At 35.4% G+C, this 19,652-nt stretch overlaps 1 protein-coding gene across 1 annotated transcript; it reads left to right on the forward strand.

Moving 5' to 3' along the window:
* The first annotated feature begins 7,206 nt into the window (after nt 1-7,206).
* On the forward strand, nt 7,207-17,405 carry gtf3c5 (general transcription factor IIIC, polypeptide 5). Its single transcript, XM_023274793.3, has 11 exons — nt 7,207-7,673; nt 9,397-9,595; nt 9,712-9,907; nt 10,009-10,192; nt 10,420-10,524; nt 11,566-11,680; nt 11,831-11,911; nt 12,461-12,561; nt 14,507-14,589; nt 15,941-16,083; nt 17,134-17,405. Exons 1-11 carry the CDS (start codon nt 7,476-7,478, stop codon nt 17,313-17,315), a joined length of 1,587 nt encoding a protein of 528 aa, XP_023130561.2. The 5' UTR covers nt 7,207-7,475; the 3' UTR covers nt 17,316-17,405.
* Nucleotides 17,406-19,652: the final 2,247 nt, after the last annotated feature.

Raw genomic sequence — 19,652 nt, forward strand, 5'->3', positions numbered from 1 at the left:
ATTTTTGGGGGGGAATGGGGAAAATCTGTAACATTTTATTATTATTATTATTATTATTATTATTATTAACAATAATGATGATAACAACAATAATAAAAATAATATAAATCTTATTTTTCTATCAACAATGGCAAATATCTCATTTTATTTCATTTTTAGCTGATTTAAATACAGTAAAACTGTGTCATTTTACAGTCACATATTGTAACAAATCATTTTTTAAAATACAGATTTTTAAAATGTGGACATTATTTACAGTGTTTTCTTGTTTCTTTCACAGTCCATGTTTAAATGAATCCTTTTTCCCCTCATGATTTTACTAAATAGCATCTCTAATTTCACAAAACACGGAAAATCTGTGAAATTACGGCTAAAAATTGTTTAGAATATTTCAATCCTTAACATACATGTTTTTTTCTTTTAAATAACAGCATTAACTGTAAAATAAAAACGTGTATAGTAGATTTAAATGCAATAAAACATTAAAAACAGCCAAAATGTGAGATCAAAGCTGTAAAATCAAACTCCAGCCACAAAAAAAGAGCAAGAGGCATCCTGGAAAAAAAGACAAAAATAAAAGTTGAGCTAAACATCTGGCCGTCCTGCAGGTGTTTTATTCAGACAGGTTAAGGAAATTAACTATGAGGAGGAGTCAGACATGCAGCTGGTTCAGTAACATTGTGCATGATAAGATATTAACCTCCGGTTTCCACCACACTGGTAAGTTTTATTGTCAAATCTTGTCAAATTTCTGGGTAATTCTTCATATTTAGGCCACAGGAAAAAGCAATGCACCCCAAAACTGTCCTGTTGTGCTGTTTTAGCATCATGTCATTTGTTTTTTTCAGTTCATACAGACATGTATCATGACATATTTGCATATTTTACTAAAACTAGTTAGATAATCGTTTAACAAAAGAAATCAGTGATAAACATCTGTCGTGTGGCTTAAAGTTCACATCACACATCTAAAAATGACACAGATTTCCTTCCCAGCTGATAAACAGAAAGCTGAATGAAGGTTTGACAGGAGAGAAGACGTGAGAAGTGAGGCTGAGCTGGGAGCAGAGAAGGGGGTGAAATCTGTGGGCAGCAGGCCTCCTCCAGAGCGAGCCGGGCGGCCGAGGCGTCCTGATAAACCTTATCAAGGCCTCGGCACGCTGTAACGGCTGCAGCAGGGAGGAGTGGACCGGCCCTGCTCACAGATAGCAACATCCAGACGACGGCAAGAGAAAAGAAGGACAGAAGAATCAACTAAATCTTCAACTTCACCACAGCACACAACAGATTGTCAGTCACAGTGTTGTGTAACTTCAGTCTCCTCCTCCCACAGCCAGAATAAGACAGAATAATAATAATAATAATAATAAGACCAGAATTTATGGTGGTTGGTGGACTCCTTCATTAAACCAGTGACAGGAATCAACTGTAATGTTCATAAACGATAAAAACTACTGAAAATAATGGCAAATATGTGTGAAATAATAATATGTTATATAATATATTATGTAATTAATATTTTCAAAAATATAGATTTTTTATTTTAAATTCACTGTAATTTAACAAAATATGAAAGATTTGTGAAATTAAAATCAGTATTATTTTTGAATACATAGATATTAGATTTCAAAATTATGTTTTTTATTTTAAATTCACTGCAATTTAACAAAATATGAAAAATCGGCTACATTAAAATTGTTATTATTTTTAATATGTATTAACTATATTTTTACATATATATATATTATGTATATAATATATATTATATACATATTATACTTTTTAAAATCTTTTATTTAAGTGTAATGTTATGGTCAAAATTGTAAAAGGACAAATTAAATTTTTTTTTAAAAATTGATTTTTAATGTGGATATTATGTAGGGGTTTGGTCATTTCATTAATTTTAATATATAGAAATCATATTTTTTTAAATTATATATATTTTTAAACTCATTAATACCCATATTTTTTCTATTAAACAATGGCAAATATTTGTGAAATAATTATATTTTGTAAACAATTGGTGTAATTTTATAGTCAAAATTGTAAAAGAACAAATCAATATTTTCAAAAATATAGATGTTTAATGTTTATATTGTGGAAAGTTTTGGTCCTTTTTCCCCCCAATTAAATTAAAGTGAATGTTTTTTTCCAGTAATTTTACCAGATATTAGCTGTAATTTAACAAATTGGGAAAATTCTGCAAAATTTAAATTATTATTAGTTTTTTAATATATATTAATTACATTTTAAAACCTTTAATATACATTTGTTTCTAGCAAACAAGGGCAAATATCTGTAAAATAATAATATTTTGTAAACAAATGGTGCAATGTTATAGTAAAAATTATAAAAAGACAAATTAATATTTTCAAAAATAAAGATATTCTAATGTTTATATGATGTAGAATTTTGGTCTTTTTTCTCTCCAATTAAATTCAAGTGAATGTTTTTTTCTTGTAATTTTACCAGATAATAGCTGTAATTTAACAAAGTATGAAAAATCTAAATGATTTCTTTTTTAATATATAATTATGATATTCTAAAAATCTGCATATCATGCAGATTTTTTTCAATGGAAAAAGTGGCACATCTGTAAAATAATTATATTTTTGTAAACAAACATTATAATTTATGTTAAAATTGTAAAAAGACAAATTCATATTTTCATAAATATTGATTTTTAATGTGTGTATCATTTTTTCCCCAATTAAAGTGAATTACATTAGCTGTAATTTTACCAGACATTAGCTGTAATTTACAAAATGGGAAAGATCAGTAAAATTATTTTTATCTTTTAATATATAGAAATTGTCTTTTTAAATGATGTATTTTTAAATCTTTAATATACATATTTTTTTCTAACAAACAATTGCAAAAATTAGATTATTATTTTTTAGAAAATACATATTTTTGACGTTATTTCCAGCTTAAATAAATGATTCAATCATCTACTGTTTAAATAAAATTGGGATATCTTTTAGTGGATTTAAATACAGTAAGACAGTGTGATTTTACATTTATAGAACTAATTAATATTTACTTAAAAAAGGATTTTTAAAGTCGATATCATTTGTAGTTTTTAAGTTTTTTAACAATCAACAAATTAATTAATGCTTTTTTTCTGTGATTTTACAAAATATTATCTCTAGTTTAATTAAAAGGGGAAACTAGTGGAATTTAAATTTGTTTTAACATTTTTCAATTTAACATACTTTAATATTCAAACATTTTCTTTCAGATAATGGCAAATATCTGGAAAAAAATGATTTTGTTTAATAGTTAATATTCACATGCGCACATTTTTAGTAATTGTAATAATAGGAAAAGCATATATGTTGCTAGTATTAATAATTTGTGTGTTGCTTTTATGTGCATCAGTGTATTTGCCATGCACAGATCCACTAATCTCTTCATTAAAAGTTCTCTCTGGTGCAAAAAGAGATAAATTAAGATTCAAGAGGATTAATTTGCCACATCCTCATAAAGAACATGCAATAAAACACTGAAAATTTGAAAAAAAGTAAAATTATCTCAAATAATATGGAGGCAGAGATACAGATTTTAATGAAAAACATCATAATCAGTGAGCCAGTCTTGTCTCAGCACCAGAAGTGTAATCAGCAGATTGATCCTTTGTTTATATGTTGCAGTTCTGCATCCCCAAACTGCATCTTATATATGAAATTTCCTCCAGTTAGTGAAGTTAATTTACAAAACTCCTTCAATTACACTGAATCAAATCTGCTGCAGCAACCTTTTGCATTTTCATGCAGACGTAAATGACATTTTAGTGCAAAATAATTCACTAAAATGTCAAACTGTTCCTTAAAAACTGCATCCTCCACAGCTGCTCATATGAAGGGAACCCAGAAGGGTGAGAATAAGAGGCCTACGTGATCACTGCTAACATGTTGTGTTAATCCTGAAGGCACGAGGAAAGAAGACAAACTAGAAACAGAGCAAACACAGAGTCACATCAGATAGTTATTGTCTATACAGGAGCATCTTAAATAACTCGGCAAACACAGAACAGTTTCCTTGGAGTCTTCTTTCTCCTCTGAGGGGATCTGAGCGTCTGTTGACAGTTTCTGGGAGGGACGACACACAAATCCTCTTAGCCGAGGCCCCTCTGACAACACTAACTGGTAACCAAACATGCTGTTAAATACCCACTGTTCACTATCATTTAATAACAATACAAACATTGTTCACATGTACTCAGAACATTCAAGATTTGGTCACTTGTGTTGTTGAACTTTGACAGGATTTGGGTAAATGTCGCCATCATGAGGCCAAAAGCTGCACAGCAGCAGCAGATTTTTAACACCAGTTGAATGTGTCTCACGTGAAAATGAAGTTTCTCCAGCGTTCCTTGTTTTTTTTTTTTTTGAAGTCCAGAATAAATGAAATTTTATGAGAAAACAGTTCAAGTACAGGCTGATCAGATGATATGTTCATGATCTGAAACCATATTGAATAATGTAATAAGACAGATAGTTGTGAAGTTTATGGACAGCACATTGGAAAAGGAGATACTTTTAATACAAATCTAGAGGAGGATTCCAAATACCTTTATCACAAGGTTAAAATAATTAATTCTGAATTTATGTAGATAAATTCATGACTGTTCATGAATTAGATTTTTTTTTAAAAGGAATTCATCATTTTTAATTATTTTTAATTATTTTATACATTGTAGATTAATACTGAAGACATCAAAACTATAAAAGAATACATAATTATGTTGTACACAAAAAAGTGTTAATCTTCAGTATTATTCTATGATGTATAAAATAATACAAATAAATAGAAAGCATTGAATGAGACGTGTCCAAACTTTTGACTGGTAGTGGATGTAAAGATGATACAGTCTACGTATATAAAAATGTACACTTATACAGTCGAGGAATATATGTGTGGTGGTTCAAAAAAAAAGTAATGAAAAGAAATAAATGTGAGTTAGGTAACGTTGGCAAGATATTCACAGATTCGGACTTCCGGCCTCAATAACTCATGGGATATACGTTGTAAAAACATAAACAATGCCTCTTTCAAATCGTTGTAAGCTAGACAATGTGCTACAAGGCCAGTTTTATCAAAAGTCGCTGTCTTTCAAGCTGCAGAAATAACATTGATGTCTATGAGCAGCCGGCTGTGCGACGAGTGAACAGGGACCGTCTGCAAATAGCAAAACCGCTGCAACAGCGAAGAGAGGCACTACACAAATATTCAATTACTTAACTTTTATACACTGTAGCGTCACCAAATTTACTGGAGCCATCAGTTGTGTCTTGCTGATCATACTACAACTCTTGGTTTGATGCTAAATACAAAATCTGAATTTTAAAGAATTTTCATTATTGTCTTATTATTTTATTAGTCATAAAATTCAATAACTTCACTCTTATATACTGTAGTATCACCAAAATCACTGGAGCCTTCAATTATCTCCTGCTGGTCATACTACAACTCTTGGTTTGACACCAAATAAAAAAATCTGAATTTTGAGCAATTTTTATTATTTAATTATTATTTTATTAGTCATAAAATTCAATAACTTCACTCTTATGTACTGTAGTGTCACCAAACTCGCTGATGCCATTAGTTGTCTCCTGACTGTCATAGTACAACCCTTGGTTTGATATTAAATACAAAATCTGAATTTTAAGGAATTTTTATTGGTAATAAAATTCAATAACTTCACTCTTATACATTGTATTGTCACCAAAATCAGTGGAGCCATCAAATGACTCCTACTGCTCATACTACAACTCTTGGTTTGATATAAAAACATTCTTTCATAATTTTAATGAATTTTATTATTATTTTATTAGTAATTCAATTCAATAACTTCACTCTTATGTACTGTAGTGTCATCAAATTCACTGGAGCCATCAGTTGGCTCCTGATTGTCATACTACAAGTCTTGGTTTGGTAATAAATCAAAAATCTGAATTTTAAGGAATTTTTTATTAGTAATGAAATTGTTGTTATATATCTCAAATATTTTTTGTTGTAACAGATAAAAGTGCTCATCCATTGTTTGGGTAGATTGTGCAACATTAATCACCAAAAGTAACTGAATTTTAATGATTTGGGTTGTTTATTGCCATGTGAACTTGTGCACACTATTTAGTGTGCAGCTTGTGTGTGAAGTTTAAGGATTATGAGTAAATTAGCTTTGATGGCTCTTCTCTTGATGTATGTGGTGCTATATTTTTAGATCCACAGTGCACCTGTTTGTCCAAATACATGATACTGAATAGTAATGGAACTTGGAATCCTCATCAAAGACAGATCAGATAACACCAATATACCAAACTAAACTGTTTAGACTGTCTCCTCAAGTACTGATGATTGGGAAGAAAGACAGTCAGACACTTTCTTACAAGGCTGCAGCGTTAACTGATTCATTTAAACCATAATGTTAAACCGCTAATAATATTTTCCAAGTTAAGGACTGTATGGACAATACTTGGAAGAAAAAACCTGAAGGTATGATCAGTAGGACCTTTTGATGGTTGGATGGAGTTTATTTTTTCTGCAGTGTTTAAGAGTGAAGTGATTAATAACGAAAATTCCTTAAAATTCAGATTTTGTATTTAGTATCAAACCAGGAGTTGTAGTATGACCAGCAGGAGATAATTGAAGGCTCCAATGATTTTGGTGATAATACAATTCATAAGAGTGAAGTTATTGAATTTTATGACTAATAAAATAATAATTAAATAATAAAAATTGCTCAAAATTCAGATTTTTTTATTTGGTGTCAAACCAAGAGTTGTAGTATGACCAGCAGGAGATAATTGAAGGCTCCAGTGATTTTGGTGATACTACAGTATATAAGAGTGAAGTTATTGAATTTTATGACTAATAAAATAATAAGACAATAATGAAAATTCTTTAAAATTCAGATTTTGTATTTAGCATCAAACCAAGAGTTGTAGTATGATCAGCAAGACACAACTGATGGCTCCAGTAAATTTGGTGACGCTACAGTGTATAAAAGTTAAGTAATTGAATATTTGTGTAGTGCCTCTCTTCGCTGTTGCAGCGGTTTTGCTATTTGCAGACGGTCCCTGTTCACTCGTCGCACAGCCGGCTGCTCATAGACATCAATGTTATTTCTGCAGCTTGAAAGACAGCGACTTTTGATAAAACTGGCCTTGTAGCACATTGTCTAGCTTACAGCGATTTGAAAGAGGCATTGTTTATGTTTTTACAACGTATATCCCATGAGTTATTGAGGCCGGAAGTCCGAATCTGTGAATATCTTGCCAACTTTACCTAACTATAAAAGTTAACAATGCCTCCGGAACGTATTGTGTGCAGTCGTGTTTCCGCCCGGGCTTATTTTGCACTCGGACACTCTCTCGCTACATTGACTGCGGGGGTTCCGACTGTTTTTGAACATTTCATTCTCATGTGTGATTTAAATTAAATAGTCTTTACCAACTAATAGTAACTAAAAGATGGCGCGGAACAAGGAGGTGAAGCTGGAGTTCGCCCTGAAGGAGCTCACTCTGTCCCCGCAGACAGACCTCGTCCCGGGCGGCTCCTCCTCCGTGGAGCTGCGGGACAAGCGGCTGGTGTGTGTCGAGTATCCGGCGGTTGTCCGCAGCGTGGACAAGATGCTGGAGACTCTGGGTGGAGAACAGACGGTGACCAAAGTAAGCAGGACAAAACCAGGAAACACTGGTTTGACCTGGACATATTTAAACTCTGTCAGAGGAATTATAACACCTGAGTGTTCAAAGTTAACCCTCCTGTTGTCCTCATTTACGGACACCAAGAAAATATTGTTTCCTTGTCTGAATTTTTTTTAAAAAATCAGCCAAAAAATTCGCCAAATTTCTGAAAATTTGCAAAACCTTCAGGAAGAAAATTCCAATAATTCCTTAAAAGTTTATCTTAAAAGTTTCAGTTTCGAAAAATCCCCCAAATTTGGCAAGAAAATTCATGTAAATATTTTCAAAAAATGAGAAAAAATCTTCCAAAAAAATCCTAAAAATACCTAAAGTGATTACATATATATCAGTCAAACTTCTAATATTTTCTTTAAGAACATTCATCTGTATGTCCTGGATATATAGAGAGTTTGACAATAAAAATCTTCTATTCTTCTTTTTTATATTTGATTTTTGTTAAGTTGTCAAGTCCATGTGCATACACATAGTCCAGGTATATATATATATATACACATACACATACATACATACACAGTCTCTACATGTATAAAGTTTGTGATGTTTGAGCTTTCAAACTTACATTACTTTAGTTCATATAATTAAACCTCAGAGTATCCATATCCATACCAAAGTTTGATTTGTACTAAATTTTCATTTGACCAGTAAGTTTTTTTCTGACTTGAAATGATATTACCAAGTAACAAACGAAGGTAAGACCAACTATTTCTAAATTATTTTCACAATTTCTACAAAAAAATATTGCAATAATGCAGCTTTTATGCCATTCAAAAAGTTATTCTAAATTACTACAAAATTCTAAATCATTCTAATTGACTATTAATGGAGAACAGCTGATGCAGTAGTTTTGTAGTCAGTTACAAGAAAAAGTCAGAGTGTAAACCAAAGAGCTTAGTGAGCTTTCTGTCACTGAGAAAGAGCTGCACATTGTGGCTGCTCACAAGACGAGGAAATATAAACCCATATCCAGTTTCCAGAGTTTAAAGTGGAATCAAAAAGGATGAGGAGTTCCACAAAGTGACAAATCTCAAAGGGTAGGAAGCTAAAAATGGAAGCACTGGACCTTCTGACAAGACAATAATCTGAAATATACAAATAAAGTCTTTAAGAATTGGTTAACAGAAAACAATATCAACATTTTGGAGTCCAGATGTGAACCAATGAAACTCTGTGGAGGAACTGAAGACCAGAGTGATGGAGGGGAAGCCTTTTAAAAACACAAGAGGAGTGGAATAACATCCTCATGCAGACATGCAGAAAGACTGTTAGCAACTATACAAACTGTTTAATTGCTGTAAATGCAAATAAAGTCTTTGCTATGAATAACTGAGTAAGTAACTGCATTTCTAGTAAAAATGTTAGAAGAAGCACAGAAATAGTTGACTTTTATAACTAACACAATGCCATAACTTCTTTGATCAAAAATCAAAATTTTGCATCAAAATGAAAAAAGAACTGTACTTAGCAAGACACAAGGAAACCCTCTCTGCTGTATTTGTTTGATTTTAACTTTTTGAGGGGAATGCACCACTAAAGTTCGATTTCCACTGTCATGGTGATGTCGAAGAAGTAAACTGGAACCTTTGGCATGTTCATTTGTTCATGGTAATCATTTGTATGTCACCTAAGTTTCTGTCGTCACTGCGTTTATCTTATATTTTCTCTGTTTTCCCTGTTATTCCCACAGACCTTCGCTCACCCCAACAAGCGTCTTGAGCTTCGTTTCCGACCTCAGGATCCTTTCTGTCACTCTGCGTGTGGAAATCGCTTCCCGTCGAGCAACCTGCTGCTCAGAGTGCGACGTCGGGTCCGAAAAAAAGACCCCAGCGACGCCGAGATCAACATGGAGATGCTGGGAGTCATCGGAACAACGTACAAGTTCCAAGGTCAGATGAGAAGCCTGGTGACGTTTATTCGGTAAAACTCTCCATCATGTGAACATCTCAGAGATAAAAATGACTCAACGAGTTGGTTGTTGTGATTCTGGGTTTGGTCTCTGCAGGCCTGGCGGACTTTCAGTGCCTCGCCGTACATTCAGAGGGCGGAAAAGTCACGTCTTTGTATGATAAAATCATCCTTCGCAAATCGGAAAATCAGGAGTTCTTCGAGCAGCCGATGCCGTACTTCCTTCCTCCCGCCATCTTCTCGCGCCTCGACACTCCCGTGGATTATTCCTACCGGCCTGACGTCCATCAAAAGTCAGTGGGAGCTCTATTGGTCCCTGAGCAGAAATATTTAGATTGTATATCTTTAATTTCAGGATTTTATTCACAATATCTCCCTTTGTTTCCGTTTACAGCCTGGCGCCCATGACCAGGAAGAACTTCATTGGTTTGAATCGCGCCCGCCGGCCTCACAATGCTATTTTTGTCAGTTTTAGTGAGCCCAGCGTGCCGTCTGAGTGTCTGGAAGCTGCTAAAGTTAACTGGACAAGAGTCTGTGTGAAGGAGAATGACAAGCAGGCTGAAGAACGGATGAAAAATGTGCGTTTGCAGTTAGAATTCCCTTCTGACACTGTGAAAACCCTTATTTTGTTGGATTTTTCTGTGCAGCTACTTCAATTCTAGTTCTTTTTCCATCAGCGAAGTTCACTAACTTAGCTTCAACTTCTTCAAAAATGACTAATCGTCTTATGTAATGTCACATAAGCATGACTTGCCGTCGTTTTGTGGCTCTCTATCTTATCTCACGTCAGACTTTTTGTACCTAGATGTTTGAGAGCCGGCCCATCTGGTCGCGGAACGCGGTCAAGGCCAACATCAACATCCACCCTGATAAACTCAAGCTGCTGCTGCCCGTCTACGCCTTCTACATGGTGAGAATGAGTCTGCATTTTCAGGGGGGAAAAGAAATAAATGTTGTTCATTGTAGGGATCGACCAATATGGGTTTTCAAAGGCAGATACTGATGCTGATTATTGGTGATTAAGTAAGGATGATATCCAATAATAGGACCTGATATAAGTGAAATGTGATGTTTCAACAGAATGTGATAGCAGAGAACCTGTCATTCATAACTAGGCTTCTTCATTAATAAGGGTGACTATAAGTGAATATGTAAAATAGAAGTAGGTGAGATTAAATTTGGGCTTTTTATGTGACTGAGATTAAATTATCTCCTCTGTTTATGTGGGATCAGTTGAAATTAATCAGTTTGTCTTCTGCAGTTACGTGTTTCACGGTTTTATCGCTTTTACTGCCCACTAAGGTCCGTATCTTAAAGTATTATTAAATATTGTTTCCAGACTTCCAGGTTAATCTGTGGCTGATTTCTAACTTTCTGGTTTGTGTTTCTTGTTCAGTTTCTGCTACCTGAGAGACGTTTCTGAGGCCACAGGGTAAAACAAACAAACAGACAGAGGAGGCTGGATCAGACCTGAAGTTGAGCATTTAATGGCCAACAAAAGTACAGATACTGAAGATCGGAAAAATGCCAAATTTCAGCCACAATAATCAGCCATAATCAGTCTATCCCTAGTTTATTGTCTCTTATGTCTTGGGACTTTTTACTGAAACCTGAGCACTAAGAATAGTTACTTGAGTTGCTTTCCTTAACAGAAATGTTCTAAAAATGTTTTTTTTTAATGGAAATGGATTCCAAACAGAAAGCTATTCCCTTGTGACAATATGTGTAGCTTATAAAATTGCATAATTAGTATTTTTGACTGATTGTACAATGCACATATGCAGTATAGTTTACAATGAAATCAAGCACCAAAGCTCAAGTCCCTAAAAACTCCACTGGATTGTTTAGTCTCTCTGTGAATTCATGGAGTCGCTCATCCAGTCTGTCCTCTGCTGTCACAGAATAATGAAGCTCCTTGAATCCAAACTAAACATCAGATTAACTTTGGTAGGTGACAGGACCATGGAGGAGCCTGTGGGTGAGGTTCGGTTACGACCCCAGAAAGACCTCAGAGTCCAAGAAATACCAGATGCTGGATTTCAGGATCCGCTGTAGCACCAAACACGGTGAGTTTTTGCTGCAGTTTTTTTTCCATTTCTGACGGAACTTTGTCGATATTTGAACATCTGGCAAAGAAATGCGCTAATACTCAAGAATGGGCTTGCTAGTTTTTTATTATCAGCTGCCTTTGCTCCTCATTTTTCCAACACTTTTAGGCTACTCACTGTCCGACATCCCGGTGAAAGCCAAAAGAAGCGCCCTCAACTACAGCCTGCCAATCACACAGAACAAAGCAGGTCAGTAGTCACATGTTTGCCTTCAAATGGAGGCCAGCAGGTGTTTTTTGTATCACATGTGTTCAGAAAATCACACGGGTCTCTTCTCCTCGTGTTACGACTGCGAGTGTGTTTAAAGACATAATATTCAGAATATGCAGTTTACATGGAGCACAGTGGAATCCAGTTATCCAATGATTAATACTAGTATCCTGGTTACTGTGTGCTCCCGTTTCTCTGATGTTTACAACACAAACCAGCATTTTTAGCTGACATTTCTGTAACTTTAAATTGATTTTAATGTAGATTTTTATATTATTTTTCACCTTATATTGGATGTAGCACTAATAAATGTCATCATCGCTCTGTAGATTTGACTTAAACACCTCATTTCCAGCATTGGGAGACGACAGCAGCAGGGATATTAAACTTCTCCTCCATTTTTGCTGTCACGGTCACTCCGACCTACTTGGTTTTACATGAGTATCTTAAGAATTAATCATTAAACTCTTCGCTCCATCCAGATCCCACTGCTTTGCTAAAGTAAACTGGAGTGTTTTCTTTTTCCAGCTCCTCATCCAGCCAGTGTGATGGATCTTCCAGGTCAGGAGGGTCCAGGCAGCAGCAGCAGCAGCAGCCGAGATCCAGCTCCAGTCTCCTACCAGCTCAGGGTCAGTGAAGAAAAACAGAGTTTTCCATGACGCTATAATTAAAGCAGACATGCCAGTTGGTCTCGAGCTCTTTTTTCTTCACAGCACACTTCATGTACTTTTACACAAGAGTCATTCCATCTCAAATTATTATACTTTTAAAAAGATTCTCTCGTTTTCCTGAATTTTTTATAGCACAAACTATGGATATTTATAATGATATCTGCAAAATTTTAGATTGATTTATCAAATGTTTTCCAAGAGTTATTAAAAAAATTGAGCCACTTGCAGCATGTTTTCTCACGTTAAAATTTGAGGCTGTTTGAACGACAAACTGTCAGGAAGTGGTTAAGATAAAAGCCAGAATTTTTTTTTATTGTTATTGTTAGAAATTCCACAAAAGTACACGACAAGTCTCCTTCAAGCTAAAGTTTATTCCTACATAGTGGCGTAAAATACAAAATATGCAATGACACAGAAATCTTTAACAAATCCATGGATCCAGACTATAAGCCGTATCACTGCCAAAATCTAATCACTTGGTCCTTGAGTCATTTCTGACCTTCCCTGAAAATTTCATCCAAATCCATTGGTTCGTTTTCGAGTAACGTTGCAAACAGACAGACAAACAGGCCAACAAACGTACATCGATCGTCACATAATTCCGCCGCATTCCTTGGCGGAGTAATAAAATTCTTAGTTATGTTTTGAGAACTATTTTAAAACTCTGTTCTCCCTGGATTAGAACATCTACCAGTATTTTTCTTTTTTTGGTACAGAAGAGTTGCTAAATGTCTGGTGCTGTCGCAGACGACTGCCTGCCAGTTGCTGCTCGTCATCGTGTTTCCTTTAACTACTTTTACTATTTATTTTACTTTTCTATATTACAGTATACAGTTAACATTTGGTATCTTTGTTGTTTTACTTATCCTTTTTAATTTTTTTAGGCACTATTTCTTAGCATCCATTTAGACACACACTGATTGTGTGTATTTCACTAACCTTTGTTGATTGTACTCTGGCAAAACAATTTCCTCCGAGATGAATAAAGCTGATTTTACCTTAGGAACTCAGTTATGAAAGTTCAACAAATAACATTTTGGTTTTTCATTTTTCCAACAATGGTTTTTTTTAAATTCTGTGTGTTTGTAACATGCAGCTGCATACACTACCAGTCAAAAGTTGGGACACACCTTCTCATTCAGTGGTTTTTATTTAATGATTTTCTACATTGTAGATTAATGCTGAAAACATCAAAACTATAAAAGAATACATATGGAATTATGTTGTTAAAAAGTGTTAATCTTCAGTATTAATCTACAATGTAGAAAATAATACAATAATACAAATAAATAGAAAGCATTGAATGTGAAGGTGTGTCCAAAGTTTTTACTGGTAGTGTATGGTTCAGAAAATATCCCATAATCAGAGATTCATTAATCTACTTGTCCAATATTGCAGATTCTGAATTATTGGCATGATGCGCATTAACGGTGAAAATTTCATGCTTTTGTCTTTAATAGTTCCTGAGATATTGTCTAAAAGCCTCAAATATCAATGTGTGAAAAAAACGTGCTGAAAGTGGGTTAGTGAGCATTTAACAAAACAAAACAAAGCATTGGATATCCCGAACTCAGATTTCACTGTTAACATTTTGAATATTCCAAGTTTATGATAAAAAACAAAAAAAAAACAAAAAACGTTTCAACCAAATCAGAGATGGTTGAGCAGAAGGCCCCTGATAATTTAAATGTGTTCGAAAGGACAATAAATGTTGGCATTAATGAAAAATTTAAACAAGATGCTGTTAAAGTTTAGTTTGATTTAAGTTTGGACCTTAAATATTAAAATGTAGAAAAACTTCTTTAGGTGCCTGTCTCAAATTTGAAGCTGAAAACACTGGTCATCATATTTTCCTTTAAAAGTCCTGGAAAAGCTGTTTCTGACGTCTGTTTCACCTCCACAGGAATCGTCCTACATTTTCAAAGAGGGCATGCTGCCTCCTCACAGACAAATGTTTTACCAGCTGTGTGATTTGGATGTGGAAAGGTACAACGAGTGACATGCACACACACTACTACTGATTTGTGTTCTTTTTCATCTTGTACGCCTTGTACTAGTACTTGAGGTTCATTAAACTGACGTCAGTGTCTGCAAGTGCCCAAAACCCCTCAAAGTTGTGTTAACTTGGGGTTATAACTTCTTCCAGGTACAGTTAAATTTAATGCTTTAGGCCTTTACCTTGTTTCCCCCAGACTATTTAAAAAGAGTGGATTTTATGTCCCCGTATTCCAGTTTTTGTTTTTTGTTTCTTGTGCCACAGAAAAAGACAGAAAATGGTGCAGGTCTATTGTACAACTTGTAACATTATGTCAAATAATTATTTTGTGCTTCTTGTAATAAGATTTTTTACACAAACGCTACCGTTCAAAAGTTTGGGGTCACTTAGAAATGTCCTTATTTTTCAAAGAAGAAGATCACATTAATCAGAAGTCCAGTGTAGACATTGTTAATGTGGTAAATGACTATTCTACCTGCAAATGGCTGGTTTTTAATGGAATATCTCCATAGGGGTACAGAGGAACATTTCCAGCAACCATCACTCCTGTGTTCTAATGCTACATTGTGTTAGCTAATGGTGTTGAAAGGCTAATTGATGATTAGAAAACCCTTGTGCAGTTATGTTAGCACATGAATAAAAGTGTGAGTTTTCATGGAAAACTTTTGAACGATACTATATGTGTACGACCCAACATGTTGGACTATTGTTTTAACAAAAATAATCAGTTTACAGACTTTTGTCAATCAGATATTATAGTAACAAATGATGAACTGATCCTTGCAGTTTGTTCAGATGCTGACTGTGAAATGAAACTTTGCTTTAACCTCATAAGATACTGAGGCTGAAATGCAGTTATGTTAGCACATGAATAAAAGTGTGAGTTTTCATGGAAAACATGAAATTGCCTGGGTGACCCCAAACTTTTGAACTGTAGTGTATTTGATTTATTGTCCTAGAAACAGTGACGTTGTGGCAGTAACCCAGCATTATGAAACGACAGAGCAAATATCACGTGGAACGGTGTCATTATTAACTGAAGGGCTTGGACATAAAGTGGTCTAACCCACTTTCTGAAAAATGAGTTCAAAGTTTTGTGATTTGAAGAATGGTTTAATATTTGGAACGCCACTGTAACGCTACATTTGGGTTGTGGGTTAGACCACTTAGCCATTAAAATCTAGACAATAAAATGTTCAGAATGAATTTTGTAAAACTCATTTCACATTTTTTGTGGGTTCGACCACTCTGCTTCTAACCCGTTCAGTTACTGTAAAGAAGCCAGACAGTTTTATCTCTTGCTGTGGTGAGGTTTTAAGGCAGCTCGTTGTTTATTTTCAGTATCAAAGAGGTGATCGAGGAGAACACCGGCAGCGAGCAGCTGTGCGACGAACGTGACGGCTGGTGTGTTCTCGGCACCACGGACAAACTGAGAGACATGATCTCAGCCATGATTAAGAAGATCGTCCGAGCTCAGAAACCAGGTAAGAAAATGAGCAGCTTATCATGGCCTGTTTGTGACCCTCATGTGTGATTATACTTGAACTACTGATACACAATCGTTACATTTAGCCAAACTCCTCCCCTGCGTTTGGGTTGGAAGGTTTTCTCTGCTCTGTGTAAGTTTTCGTACCAGGTTTCTGTTCTTTAGCTACCAAGCATTTAGCCATGTGACTCAACCTATGAACTTTTATCACAGCTGATAGTCCACATTCCTCTGTGCACATATACAACTTAACCGCAAGTCCATCGATTCTTATGAGAACCTCAGTGATCTTCAAGGTGTTTGCGAAACTGCGGCTCCAGTTTGTTTTGTCACCAACATTTTAATGTGTCCAGTATTTTGGTTTAAATTACTACAGAGCCAATGATAGTCCCATAACCTTGAAGTGCATTGTGTCAGTTAGTAAAAGGCAGTGTGCTGCTTCACAGAGACTGCAATTTTGGAATATGTTAATGTAATACCTGCTAAACTTCAGCAAGAGATTAGCATTTAACTCAAAGCATTGCTGTGCCTCAGTGTAGCTTTACAGAGCTACAACATGGCTGTAGATCTAGTCCGCTATCTTCTGCTTACCTTGAAGGATTTAAGATGCCCCAAAGAGGTAAAGGTGTCCAATATTCTGCAAAAAACTAAAATAATCTGTACTGATTTACTGATTTAACTCTTTTGTCATTTTGTGATCCCCTTCTGTTGATCATGAGGCCTCTTGAAGGACACATCATAATTTAAATGAATATCTTATGCTGCATCAATGAGAGACTGGTTGTTTTGCTAACATTTGATAGCAAGTTTAAACCCATTTGGGCTCATGGGACATGTAATTGTTGAGTACCGAATAAGAGCCAAATATATCCCAGACTATGGACCAAAAACCCCAATAGACAGTGAGAAAAACCCTCTGTGAGTACATGCATTATCTGGTAGATAACAAAAGGATGCAACACTTTGGCTTCTGTAAAAGCTAATTACTGATGAAAAGTTTAATTCGGTAGTAAAGGTTTTGGTCTGTTAATTTATTTCTCCCCTTCAGCGCTGCCAGAACTCCCCAAAAGACGAAGACGCACAGCCCTGAGTTCAAAGAGAGATGTGGATGCCGACGTGGATGATGAAGAAGAGTTCAAGGAAGATGAAGAGGAGGATGAGGACGATGAATTTCAGCCGTCTGAGGGAAGTGAAAATGAGATGGAGACGGAAATTCTCGATTACATGTAACAAAAGACTCCATGTGATTGTTAATCAGTGTAAAGTGTGATGTCTCACCTGTTTAGTTAAATGTAAATAAAGACATTTAATATTTGTAAAGGCTTTTGTGAATGTGCTTCGTCTTTGTTACACACCGCCAACCTGAAAAAACTATTTTAGTGTGTTTGTTATCACGGTGTAACTGAACTTTGTCAGGGAGAAGAATCAAAATCCTGACACAAAACACACACATGCTGGTCTCACAAAGTTCTTTCTGACAATAAATCAGATTTGTGTAGCACTTTTCACACTAATAGACGGTAACAAGTGCTTTTTGTAACAAAGGGAATAAAAAGCAATAAAAATGGTTATCATCATAATAAAATCATGAAATCAATGACAAGTGAGACTAAAAAGGCAAAAAGTCCAGGCTGTTGCAGAAACATTAGATATAAGAAAATGCTGAATCAGTGCATTTTTGTTCTGTCTTTTGGTTTGATTAATTCAAATTAAAAGCAAATCTATGAACTGGCAGTCCCCAGACCATAAAGAGTTTCTAAAATCAAAGAAAGGATCTTAAAGTCTATTCTAAAACAGACTGGTAGCAGTGCAGAAATGGGAAGGATTGCTGCAGCTGTGTCTTCATATTGGCTTGAGAGAGAAAGGTCTTGTGCTCTGACAGTGTTCAAATCAAAAAATGCATTCTTTGTTTTAATGCAAGCTTCAAAACAGATTTGAGTCAAAGATGACACTTGGATTTTATTTTTTTTTTTTAACTTGCCATTGGTCGGATGTCAGCACTTGCAGTTAATTATTAAGTTTCTCTGAGTTCCACCACCAAGATTTCAGTTTTGTCTTGAAATTTCTCTTCCATCGACAACTTTGTGTCTAAAATACCGTGAAAAACTGCTTTGATTAGCCTGTGGTCATCAGGAGAATTGGTCATGTACACTCACTGGCCACTTTATTACACCTTTTTAGTAAAATCTCGGATCCCCTTCTGCCTTCAGAACTGTTAATTATCCATGGCGTACTTTCAACAAGGTGTTGGAAACATTCGTCACAGATTTTGGTCCATATTGACATGATAGCATCGCACAGTTGTTGCAGATTTGTCGGCTGCACATCCATGATGGGAATCTCCCGTTGCACCACATCCCAAAGGTTCTCTATTGGATTGAGATCTGGTGACTGTGGAGGCCATCGTAGTACAGTGAACTCATTGTCATGTTCCAGAAACCAGTCTGAGATGATTTGAGCATTGTGACATGGAGCATTATGCTGCTGCAAGTAGCATCAGAAGATGGTCCACTGTGGTCATAAAGGGATGGACATGGTTAGCAACAATACTCAGGTAGGCTGTAGCATTTAAATGATGATCAGGGGTCCAAACTGTGCCAAGAAAATATCCCCCACACCATTACACCACCACCAGCAGCCTGAACCGTTGATAGAAGGCAGGATGGATCCATGCTTTCATATTGTTTATGCCAAATTCTGACCATCTGAATATCGCAGCTGAAATGGAGATTCATCAGACCAGCCATCTTCTATTGTCCAGTTTTGGTGAGCTGGTGTGAATTGTAGTCTCAGTTTCCAGTTCTTAGCTGACAGGAGTGTCACCAGTGTGGTCTTCTGCTGCTGTAGTCCATCTTCTTCAAGGTTGGATGTGTTGTGCGTTCAGAGATGATATTCTGCATTTCTTGGTTGTAAGAAGTGGTTATTTATGTTACTGTTGTCTTTCTATCATTTCCAACCAGTCTGCCATTCTCCTCTGATCTCTCACATCAACAAGGCATTTTGGTCCATATAGCTGCCGCTCATTGGATATTTTCTCTTTTTGACACCATTCTCTGTAAACCCTAGAGGTAGTTGTGGATGAAAATCTCAGTAGATCAGCAGTTTGTGAAATACTTAGACCAGCCCGTCTAGCATCAACAACCATGCTATGTTCAAAGTAACTTAAATCCCCTTTCTTCCCCATTCTGATCCTCTCTTTGAACTTAAGCAAGTTGTCTTGACCACGGCTACATGCCTAATGCATTGAGTTGCAGCCATGTGATTGACTGATTAGCTATTTGTGTTAGCAAGCAATTGAACAGGTGTACCTAATATAGTGGCCAGTGAGTGTATAGTTGTGTGTCATCAGCGTAACTGTGAAAACTGATGCTTGGCCTCCCAAAGACATTTCCAAGTAGTAGCATGTAGAGGTTAGAAAGTGTAGGCCCTAAAATTGAACTCTGAGGAACACCATAATTAATTGTTATGGCGTTTAGATGGCTATTGTTTAAAGCTGACAATTTTTTTCCTTCAGCAGCTGAACCAGTTAAAACCAGTATTAGAGAGGCCAATTAGACTGTGAAGTTT

The sequence above is a fragment of the Amphiprion ocellaris genome, chromosome 17 (assembly GCF_022539595.1).
Source record: "Amphiprion ocellaris isolate individual 3 ecotype Okinawa chromosome 17, ASM2253959v1, whole genome shotgun sequence".
Lineage (NCBI taxonomy): Eukaryota > Metazoa > Chordata > Actinopteri > Pomacentridae > Amphiprion > Amphiprion ocellaris.